General features: G+C 45.1%; 1 protein-coding gene and 1 long non-coding RNA gene across 2 annotated transcripts; both read left to right on the forward strand.

Annotated features, from left to right (window-relative positions):
• Positions 1–387: 387 nt before the first annotated feature.
• LOC311116180 lies at positions 388–2,079 on the forward strand. Its single transcript, XR_014611375.1, has 3 exons — positions 388–430; positions 1,052–1,260; positions 1,959–2,079. It is a non-coding gene; the product is annotated as an uncharacterized lncRNA (long non-coding RNA).
• A 236-nt stretch (positions 2,080–2,315) lies between these two features.
• Positions 2,316–8,320, forward strand: LOC311116177 (uncharacterized protein). Its single transcript, XM_084191299.1, has 8 exons — positions 2,316–3,313; positions 3,468–3,681; positions 3,868–4,449; positions 4,627–4,839; positions 5,035–5,315; positions 6,118–6,380; positions 6,600–6,857; positions 7,036–8,320. Exons 1-8 carry the CDS (start codon positions 2,648–2,650, stop codon positions 7,790–7,792), a joined length of 3,234 nt encoding a protein of 1,077 aa, XP_084047425.1. The 5' UTR covers positions 2,316–2,647; the 3' UTR covers positions 7,793–8,320.
• Positions 8,321–12,175: the final 3,855 nt, after the last annotated feature.

The raw sequence follows: 12,175 nt of genomic DNA on the forward strand, positions 1-12,175 counted from the left end.
AATTCCAGCAGTTACTGAAATAACATTATAACTAATTGTTCACCGACAGGTAAGACATTATTTTATAGTAAACTCTTCCGCAGCAGAAATAGCAGCTGCGATGGCCGTACCCGCCAAGAATTGGACTGCAAATACATCCTAACAATATCCGAACCACATTAGGAAAATATTCTGAACAACTGCTAATTCCGAACACATTTCGAACCATTCTGAACAATTCCGAACACATTTCGAACCATTCTGAACAATTCCGAACACATTTCGAACCATTCTGAACAGAGGTGGGTCTAGGGGTCACGTGACCCTTTTGCCCCATTTTGACGTGAGGTAAAACTGCAGAAGACTACAAATCAGCGCGCTGAGTGAAAGAGCCAGTACTGCACATAACTTTTTTTAAGACGTACAAAAGAAAAGAACAACAGAAAAATAGGTATGTAAATGCAAATTATATGTATAAGCGACATGTATTTCTGAATTATGTTGATTGACCGATGTAGACTAACTGTCTCGATAAACGTATTCTTATTGTCTGTAACTTATCCGCTGAACGTAGTGGTACAGTACGCGTACAGTAGACAGTAGATACATCAATGCTAAATTGAGTAGTTACTTGGTCTTTGTCAGCGTAACAAAAAAAATAATATCGATATGTACAGGCAAATTATTCCATGGACGTACGATTTGAATGTACATGTTTTTATGTCGGTCCTGGTATTTAAATTGTCGATGTAGACTCGCTGCCCCCCATAGTACAGTCCCCTCTGTGAGATGCAACTTTTCCGCTGACTTTAATTTGACCTCAGAAGTACAAAATATGACTACATTGATGATACTTTGACCAGGTTGTTGAGATAACAAAATTAAGTTGACGTGTTGGAGTACAAGCATATTATTCTATGGAAGTATTAATTTTATAAAATGGTATGGACCTGGTATTACTGTACCATAGCCAGAGCAAACTATCACGACTGTACATCTATGCTAAATTGATTGAGAATGTAATCACAACAGAGAACTTGGTCGTTTAGTCTAACTTAGCTCATGTTTGCAGATATGACCAAGACGGGGAAGCCAGACTCATACTGGAGAGACATCTGCCAAAAGTATGCCCAGGGCAGCTACCAGTTTTCCACAGGCAAAAGGCCCGGTGGTAAGAAATGGAAAAGAGCCCTGGAGTGTATAGATGCTTGCCCGCTGCAGAGCAAGAGTAAGGTGGATCTGTTCGGGAGACACCTAAAATGCTCTTGTGGGTTCCATAAGGTAGGTTATATGATGATTTATTTCATTTAAGTGATGATAAGTTGCTGTAGCATGAAGTCGATTATTTGATGGATCATACCCTATGTGCACAAATTTGGATAAAACTAACAGTGTAGGATCATTGGTGAAATTATTTATTACAAGTAGCATGAGCCTCTTTTGTACTTGAAATCCTGCCTCCCCCCTTCAGTCAGATGCATCAGAGGCAGGTGGAGGCTCCAGGCAGGCAAGAGAAGGCTCCAGTCAGGCAGGTGGAGGCTCCAGGCAGGCAGGAGAAGGCTCCTGTCAGGCAGGAGAAGGCTCCTGTCAGGCAGGAGAAGGCTCCAGTCAGGCAGGAGAAGGCTCCAGTCAGGCAGGAGAAGGCTCCAGTCAGGCAGGAGAAGCCTCCAGTCAGGCAGGTGGAGGCTCCAGTCAGGCAGGAGAAGCCTCCAGTCAGGCAGGTGGAGGCTCCTATGAGGCAGGTGGAGGCTCAAGGCAGGCAGGCGGAGGCACCAGTGCAGACAGAACAGTAAAGTGCTGTCAGTGCAATCAGGTTGTGAAGGCAGAAAAATTCTCCATGCACCTTTCTGACCGCCATGTAGAGGAGACATGTGACACCTGTGGGGCCAAGGTCCAAGGTTCTGTTGGCCTGTTGGAGCATATAGAACAGTTCCATTATTTATCCTGGTTGGCTCAACCTCCATCGCCAACTTCAACAGGTAGCTCCACCACACCATCCCCACGGCCAACACCATCTCCGCGGCTAACGGCCACACCATCTCCGCGGCCCACACCAACTCCGCGGCCCACACCATCTCCAAGGCCCACACCATCTCCAAGGCCCACACCATCTCCACGGCTAACGGCCACGCCATCTCCGTGGACCACACCATCTCCGCGGCCCACACCATCTCCAAGGCCCACACCATCTCCACGGCTAACGGCCACGCCATCTCCAAGGCCCACACCATCTCCAAGGCCCACACCATCTCCAAGGCCCACACCATCTCCAAGGCCCACACCATCTCCACGGCTAACGGCCACACCATCTCCAAGGCCCACACCATCTCCAAGGCCCACACCATCTCCAAGGCCCACACCATCTCCACGGCTAACGGCCACGCCATCTCCGTGGACCACACCATCTCCGCGGCCCACACCATCTCCACGGCTAACGGCCACACCATCTCTACAGCCCACACCATCTCCGCCGACAACTACATCTCTGCTCCCTCCTCCAACAGGTTGCTCCAGCACGCCACGCCACACTCCTCAAACTCCACTTAGGCCAGCTTCCATTGATTGGGAAGCTTTTCTCCCCAATCAATTCAAAAAGGTTATACAGCCAGCAGATCGGGTGTGGATTGCCAAGGTCCTCTATGAGCCTACAGGTCAGCTGAGGCAGAAAATGGAGGCGTGCTGGTTTCATCCACCACTGCAGCACAAACCGTCTCCTCCCGAGCCCGGGTGGCACTTCCGGCAGAGGATGTTCCTCTGGGCACCAATGAGGATGTGGGGGATTCCTCTGAAATGCACGCGGTGTGACCGGAAAATGCACCACTCAGGGATCTACCCGAAGGTGAGGGAGGTGATAGATGTGGATACCCGCTACTACCTTGTGGGAGGGGACTATCCACGTTGCAGCAAGTGTATGCTGCCGGTCTGCCCATGGAGCCAGGAAATCCTTGCTCAACTGGATGTGGCACATAGGAGCCTGTTTCCCGCTGTCCTCACTACACAGCTAGCCCTGGATAGGAAGTGTATGACTTTCCTGAAGCCAAGGACCAGTGGGAACAGTTCCTCCTACCTCCAGTCTGCAGTAGAGGAAGCACACAGCGAGGAGTGGGCACGTCAGACCATCCGCTACCTGTCTGACTGTGAGCTTCATTTGAAGATGGCTACCTTCGTCTCTTCTGCAGCTGTCCATCTTCCTCCTCCACCCTTCAGGCCCCTTCCACTTGCCCAGTGGTTTGAGACGGTCCACTCCAACGACATCCTCAGCCACCTGGAAGAGATGAAGGGGGTGATCACCTCTACCTATGGTAGAATTCTGAAGATGGACTCTACAAAGAAGGTGAGGGTTTTAGCATTAATTTTATTTACTCTGATGTTAACCAATTGGAATGGATATAAATAGTTTACTTTATCATCCTAATGATGAAATAGTATTAATTTTAGTAAGTTTGTACAGTTTTTTTTAGAACGTTCTGTTTTTGTTTGTTTTTCAGATCACCAAGAAGCTGGCTGGCAGTATAGGGGACACCGCTGCATGGATGTCCAACATCGGCAACGAGCTTGGCCAGGTTCTGAACAGTGTTCTGACGACAGGTGAAGGTGCAGGGCTGGAAGAGTTGTGCCAGGGCATCGTCACACGTTATGAGAATGCTGGACAAGCTGAGCCTGAGGCTATCTATGTTGACCGGGACTGCTGCAGCCAGTCAGGTGGGATGCTGAAATTGTTACTTTATGAAATATACATTGCAGATTACAGTATGTAATTAACTAAAGTTAATTATGATGTTAAAAAAAGAGAAAAATGGTGATAGTAATCTATAAACTAACAATGTAATGTAATTGCCCAAAAAATAGATGATCACGTCTGTAATAATCAATGTTTGTCTTTCACAGGTGTGTCGTCAGTGCTGAGACTCTTTCGACCATGGAAGTTTGTCGTCCGTTTAGACGTCTTCCACTTCATGCGAAGGTTTAACTGCGGCCTCACTACTGAGCACCACCCTCTCTACGGTACCTTTTGCTCCAAACTTTCCGCCTGTATCTTTGAGTGGGATCAGGAGGATGTGCAACGGCTTAAGGAGGCCAAGAAAGGGGAGTGGAAGAGCAGCCATGGCGGAAATGCTCCCACTGAGGCACTGCTCTTGGCCAGTATCAGCACTGGTGAAATGGCAAAGCACTGCAGGCGGAGGACCCGTGCAGTGGAGGAAATCCGGGTCATGATTTCGGGGCTGCTCGAATCGATGTGGGAGCTGACTGACACCACGGGGCTGCGTCTAGTGAACCCTGACAGCATGCACCATGTGTGGGAGGTGCAGCAGAAGCACCTGGAGTGCATCCAGGACCCTGCAGGGGTGGAGTTGTACACAAAGACAGGGACACTGCAGAAGGGTGGCAAAGTCCTTGACGTCCTCAGGTGTGGGAGGGGGTCCTCCTCCCTCGAGAGTTTTCACCGCCACCAGTGTGCTTTTGTTCCAGGTAAATTCAAAATGTTAACTTGCCGTATGCTGATCTTAAAAAAAAGTCTGTGTTATGACATAGTATGCACTTGAATTATTCAAATAACAATGTAATTGTCACTTTGTATTTAATAGGTGTTAATATGTATTGACTTCATAATAATGGTTGACCTAACCTGAGTATTTTGTTTCTTAGGCTTTCGATGCAATGCATTGCACACACAAATGTACATGCTGGAGGGGGTATCGAGGTGGAACATGAACCGGGCAAAGGAAGCTGTAGCTGTGGTGGGGGCATCAACCCTGAGGACATTTGATGTTCGCTTGATGTCTCACCTAAACAGCATGAGCCAGCGGGTCCTTGGTTGTTCTCTGGTTCCAGAATTCACCCCACCTGGAAAACCTACTGGTGAGATAGCTCTCAGATCAGCACTGAGCATTTGAGTATTACTTCCTCTCCCACTTTTCTTTTCTCTGCCACCTCCACCCCTCCTCAGAGGACGTGGGAGTGAAGATCGGGCTCTACATGTAGGAGATGTGTCTGTGTCTGTGTTTGTGTCCTTTCCTCTTCTTTAACTATGTGTTTAAACACTATGTGTTACAGGCGAGCGCATTGCTGTGGAGTACCTATTGGCCCAGTCCAATAGAGGCGACCTGCTGGTTCCACAGCAGCTGCCAGAGATCCCCACAGAGGAGCTCGAGGACGACGGGGGTGAACCTGACGTCACGGTGTGCCAGGTAGCTGACCTTAGGGTAGGTGATCCTGATCCTCCAATATGTGCCGTGGAGGCCCAGGTGACACTGGAGGGTGACAGTGGACCCAGATCCCTGGATGAGGACATCATTGTGGAGGAAGACGACACACAAGACAGCACATCAGACCAGGTAATGTAACACCTTTCTCAAAAACAAGATATGTAACAAGTTCGCTAATGATATGCCACAAGTTGTTATGTGGGCAGCTTGTCTCTCCCTTTTCTGTTTCCCTTCCTCCTTGTTTTGTCCCCTCTGTGTCTGTTGTATCTGTATGTGTGTTTGTCCCCTTTATGTGGGTGTCTGGAGTGGATCAGGGGGCGGGCTCAGGATCTGCCTCTCCTGTGCAGCTGCGGGTTGTTTCCAGTGATTCCTGCCTACGCAGCTGCATCCTATTCTCTAATCATCCTGCACTACTAATTCCGGGGCATGGCTCTCCACCGGCGCCAGATCGTTGTTCTTACCAGAGCGGTAACTTGGCTCACCAGTAAAGTTATTTTGTCTTTGTCTTCAGCCTGGCTCTCCACTCTCCTTAACCTGTCGTTTGTTTTGTCTTTAGTTTCGGACATACCTCCCAACCTGCCTGCCTTCCTGCCTGTCGGTCTGCCTGCCTGCCTGCCTGCCTGCCTGCCTGCCTCAGCCTCTCCTTCCTCCGGAGCCGACTAGCCCACTCTGTTCCTTTACTTCAGTGGTTTTTGGACTAAGACAATTTTTACTTTTATTAAATATTTTGTTTCTTCCACTCCCTTTGTCGTGTTTGTTTCTCTGAGTGCTGGGTTGAACCATAGCCTAACACAAGTATCATACGTTTGTCAAGTAAAACGTCAAGTATTACGTTTTATGGAGAGAGAAAAAAGGTCAACATTGCTCAAATAGTTCAAAGAAATTTACACATTTATTTACATGTGTTTTTTTCATGATTTTTACTTTTCAGAATAGCCGATGTGATTCCAGAGGTGTCTTGGGCTGGGATGCGGTTGATGACCTGGCAGCCTACCTGGTTGGCCTGAACCGAACCATCACTGCCTTGTCATCAAAAGAGGAGGCTGACATAGTCCATCTTTACATGGCTCTCCCTGCTATGGACAAGGAACCTTTGAGGTTCGGCCAGAAAGCGAGGAAGAAGACCGTGGCAGGACCTTGGAGAGCGCCCAGGAAGCCGAGTGGCTCTGCTCCTGGACAGCAGGCGGCAGAGAGGTGATTTGACACAATTCTTAATCATTTTGGTTCATTACAAATCATTGAATCAGAAGGCTGTACTGCGTCAAACCAGGATTGAAAAAAATATTTTGTGATTATATTAGTTTGTGGGGGGTAAATTGGGCTGTTCACAGGTGACAGGTTGTTGCTATTATTATTATTTTTTGTTTACAGCCTTGTTTAAAGTCCGGACCATATCATCCTTCTTTCCCACAGACTGTTCATGACTCACGGGCAGGCAGCCCAGGACCCCGAAGTCCACAGGGTCAGCGAATGTGTTTGCCTGAGACTTTTAAAAGAGTTTCAGCAAGCACCAAACAGGCCCAAGGACACAAGGAGTAGAACTCTGCCCATCCCACAGTCCATTGTGGTGGCCTACAGCCATCTTAAACAGCTGCTGGAGGACAGCAGGGTTGTTCTGGAGAAGACCAACGTGGTTCTGATACCAGTAAACAACACAACAATCTCTTCTTGGTGAGTCTTGTTTTTTACGTGTGCACCTTTCCTATACAATGACATTATATTATTATATTATTAAACTGCAAGAAAAACCTTCAACTGCTTGCTTGTTAGAAAATACTAAACATAGGAGGATAGGCTACTATGTATAAAAGAACTAACTGAAGCTACTGTATGCATTTTTGTCTTTTAGGCTGCTTAGGAGGGATAAGAGGAAGGACAGGGACATGCTGCTGCAGGGCACCATACTCCCCAAACGGTTTGAACTGGCCAAGGACTCACTCCCTGAAGCCCAGACTCTTCCGGCTGCTCCTGTGCAGCATGGGCATGAGGCTATGGTGTTTGAGGAGCCAGAGAACCGGGAGGGTGAGGCAGTGATACGCCCTCGGCACAGTGTTCGTTCTGCCTTGGCACAGCACTACCAGCCTGGGTCATACGTATGGCCTGGTTCTGCTGGCTCAGCCTCGTATGAGCATGGTAACCTGCCACCACCCCCATCTCCTGCCTGGGCCTCGTACCAGCAGGGTCACCTGCCACCACCACCACCCCCATCTCCTGCCTGGGCCTCGTACCAGCAGGGTCACCTGCCACCACCACCATCTCCTGCCTGGGACTCGTACCAGCAGGATTACATGCCACCACCACCATCTCCTGCCTGGCCCTCGTACCAGCAGGATTACCTGCCACCACCACCATCTCCTGCCTGGCCTTCGTACCAGCAGGATTACCTGCCACCACCACCATCTCCTGCCTGGCCTTCGTACCAGCCACCCCCCCCTTCCAGCCACCTCTCCCCTTCCAGCCACCTCCCCCCTTCCAGCCACCTCCCCCCTTCCAGCCACCTGCTGACCATCCACTGTACCTGGCCCCTCCACCACCTGGCACCTCTGTTCAGCCAAGGCAACGTACGTGGAGACAGAAAAAAGCTGCCCAGGAGAACGAGGAGCTGATGGCTAGGGGTGAACCTCCACGCAAGAAGTTCAGGGATACCTACCAGTACATTTGCAAGCAGTGTGGGCAGGGGAAAAACAAAAGTACGGGTCACACCCAGCTGAAGGGGCGGTGGTACTGTCCAGCCTCAGGACTCACCCTGGCAGAGTGGAAGGACCAGTTGACCAGTCTTGCCAGTGGGAAATAAAGGAAAATGTATGAATAAATAAATACTGTATATAATAGTTATGTGTAAATAGTTAAGTATTGTATATAGTTAAGTTTTTCATTTCTGTGTTCTAAAAAATTCAATAAAAAAAAAATAGATGTATATATTTGTTAAATATATACTTTCAGGTTTAATAAAGTGACCAAAGTTTGTCAAATTGTATAATAATGTGTAGATAGTAAAGTATTGTATATAGTTATGTTTTTCATTTCTGTGTTTGTGCATTGCATGGTGTTCTAAAAAAGAAAACAACAAAAAAATAAAGATGTATATATTTGCTAAATATATACTTTCAGGTTTAATAAACTGACCAAAGTTTCTCAAATTTTGACTTCTGGATTGTTTTTCTCCTATACCTCCTATACTTTATTCCTAGAACTCTTGCAAAGTAACTAAGTAGGCTACCAGTGCTGTTATTAAATATCAGCACTCCTGGAAAGCCCTCTGCCAATGAAAATACATACTTTCTTGCTTTGATCTTCCTGACCTCTTTTCTCACCAGTGTTTGATGTTGTAGGGGGTGTTGAGAGGGGGTGGAGCTGAGGGTAAGAGGTGAGATGAAAGGGATGGGGCAGGAGAAGCCAAAGCGGTGGGGGTCTGTGACCTGAGTGCTGTGGAGATGGGGGTAGGGCAGTGTTCTGGGGGTGCACCTGAGGTGTGCAGCAGCCGGGGTAGGGGCTGATCAAACCTGTTGAAGAACAAGTTCAGGTTGTTCACCCACTTCTGGTCCCCCGCAGTCTGGGACAGTTGCTAAATATATATATATATATCTGGGACAACTAACCCCCTAATCAGGATGAATGACACATAGCACTTTAATTACATCAAAATCAGATTTATTGGCCAAGTATGTTAACACACACACAATGATTTTGGTTCTGGCTGCTTTTAAACAATACATGCAATATTCACACAACTCACTTAATACAAGCAATATACACGTTATACGAAAGAAAAATTATGTTAATGCATGGTATTGGTGCATGCTGCCACGGTGCACAGCGTCGTCGGATCGAATCCCGCAGGAGACAAAGTGTCAATGTTGTCGATAAAAGTGATAAAAATAAGCGCACATGCGTGTGAAAATAACTTTAAAGGCGTTGTGAGTGGAGAAAAAAACATGACAAATTGTTTGTTTTTCTCTTTCCGTTTTTTCTCTTTCCCCCCCCCCCCCCCTCTTTTTCCTTCTCCCCCCCCTAGCAGTCCCTTTTGCCCCATTTTTGGCCGAGTGGTTAAGGCGTTGGACTTGAAATCCAATGGGATCTTCCCGCGCAGGTTCGAACCCTGCTCGCAGCGAGTGTTAGGAAACTTTTTGCGCAAGTAAAACGCCTGATCATAATAAAAAATATAGTTCCTCTGTTTATATGGGTTCCTCTGTTTACATCAGTTTATATGGCCACCTGAACCAGCTAATCCGATGAAGACGGTGAAACGAGTTAATAACAAGGTAGCAATACCCTGGGTCTTTCTTGAATTGCTGTGAATTTGCGTCCCTTGCTTTGGAACCATGAAAAACACTTTAAAATTACAAATAGTTGCACATCATACATGTTTTTGTTTATATTGAACTGTTTATTAATTAAGAAAAAATAATGCAAGTCCTTTATACTGCAAAACGTTAAGCAAATTGGCTTGTCCAAGTAGTGATGTGTAGAGTTGTAGTCACATGCTTTTGGGATTTAGCTATATCTATTATTATTATTATTATTTTTATTTATTTTTATTATTATTGGCATGGGAAGAAAAAAAAATATTAATATCTATTATTATTTTGAATGCTAGAAAGTGAACAAATTAAAAATATATATATATATATTATATTGCATAGTTAAATAAAAACAAAGAAGGCTATTAAAATGCTTTTTTTTTTACTAGTAGATTTACTAAACAATCACTCATTACAAATATATACAAGGACCTTGAGCATTCCCTCCAGTGGCAAACTATTATCAGGGGAGGGGTCTATATTAAAGACAAATATGAGCTAATCACACCCTTTTAGTGTGTCATCAATTTGAGGATTCCATTGGTCATTTGTTGTGTCTAAATCTAAACTGTCACTTGGTGTTACTAAATTTAAATGAAAGGAAATAACATTGTGGGCAAAATAATAATCATATCACTTTAGTAAATTACTTATAATGACCTTAGATTTGAGAAAATCCTCAATAACCTAAAATGTCTCATTGGTGTTACCATCATGGGTGTTACGACTCCTACTGGTGGCACATTGTTATCATAATGGTAAAACATATATATTTTTAAGGAATTAATCTGACATATTAGTTGATTTAGAATGGTAAAATAGAAAAAGAAAGAAAAAAAAGAACATTTTTTCAAAAAATAACCACGGTGTTTTGAAACATGTCTAGGCTATTGTCTTTGTTTGAACTCTCGGCACCATTGAATTGTGAGGATTTTTACATTGTTGGGATTTTTACACCACCGCCATGCCGTACGTGGAGTACGAAAAACTACCCCTAACACATTTTGAAATCAGTATCAAGTATTCGAAGCAATGAAGTCAGAGAAAGGTTGTGTGTATCGAGCCAAAATCAAAACCCATAACTGAAATTCGAACCCAGGATCTCCTGTTTACTAGACAGGCGTTTCAATCATCTAAGCCACGGCGCCTGTCCGTGCCGCAAACACTAAATGGAGATAAGATTGTACACTTGCACAAGGTAATCAATATTTTTCGCAAATAGCTGACGTACCCTAAAGACCGGTTTCATGTCTTGTCTGCGTGCCATCTTTGAGACTGATCACCTCGTGTCATGTAATATCACATTTGTTCCAGACGGGGGTGGTGTAGTGTAGTCAAATAGACGTTCAAACCTTGTAGTACTGCTAGCGGTGGGATTAAACTACTCAATTCAATTCAAGGGCTTTATTGGCATGGAAAACATATGTTTACACTGCCAAAGCAAGTGAAATAGATAATAAAAAATTAACAGCAAACATTACACTCACAAAAGTTCCAAAAGAATAAAGACATTTCAAATGTCATTCTATGTCTATATACAGTGTTATAATGATGTGCAAATAGTTAAAGTACAAAAAGGAAAATAAATACACATAAATATAGGTTGTATTTACAATGGTATTTGTTCTTCACTGGTTGCCCTTTTCTTGTGGCAACTGGTCACAAATCTTGCTGCTGTGATTGAACACTGTGGTATTTCACCCAAAAGATATGGAAGTTTATCCAAATTGGATTTGTTTTCAAATTATTTGTGGGTCTGTGTGATCTGAGGGAAGTATGTGTCTCTAATGCCATGCATTTGGCAGGAAGTTAGGCAGTGCACCTCAGTCTCCACCTTATTTTGTGGGCAGTGTGCACATAGCCTGTCTTCTCTTGAGAGCCAGGTCTGCCTACGGCGGCCTTTCTCAATAGCAAGGCAATGCTCACTGTACATAGTCAAAGAGTTCCTTAAGTTTGGGTCAGTCACAGTGGTCAGTTATTCTGCCACTGTGTACTCTCTGTTTAGGGCCAAATAGCATTCTAGTTTGCTCTGTTTTTTTGTTAATTCTTTCCAATGTGTCAAGTAATGATCTTTTTGTTTTCTCATGATTTGGAAGGGTCTAATTGTGTTGCTGTCCTGGGGCTCTGTGTTTTTTTGTGTGTTTGTGAACAGAGCCCCTGTACCAGTTTGCTTAGGGGACTCTTCTCCAAGTTCATCTCTCTGTAGGTGATGGCTTTGTTATGAAAGGTTTGAGAATCGCTTCCTTTTAGGTGGTTGTAGAATTTAATGGCTCTTTTCTGGATTTGTATAATTAGCGGGTATCGGCCTAATTATGTTCTGCATGCAGTATTTGGTGTTTTACGTTGAACACTGAGGATATTTTTGCAGAATTCTGAATGCAGAGTCTCAATTTGGTGTTTCTTTGTTGGTGAGCGGACTCCACACCTCATAACCATAAAGGGCAATGGGTTCTATAACTGATTCAAGTATTTTTAACCAGATCCTAATTGGTATGTCGAATTTTATGTTCCTTTTGATGGCATAGAAGGCCTTCTTGCCTTGTCTCTCAGATCGATCACAACTTTGTGGAAGTTACCTGTGGCGCTGATGTTTAGGCTGAGGTATGTGTCGTTTTTTGTGTGCTCTAGGGCAACAGTGTCTAGATGGAATTTGTATTTGTAGTCCTGGGCAACTGGACCTTTTTTTGG

Source organism: Coregonus lavaretus (genome assembly GCF_964263955.1).
Source record: "Coregonus lavaretus genome assembly, contig: HAP1_SCAFFOLD_1864, whole genome shotgun sequence".
Taxonomy (NCBI): Eukaryota; Metazoa; Chordata; class Actinopteri; order Salmoniformes; family Salmonidae; genus Coregonus; species Coregonus lavaretus.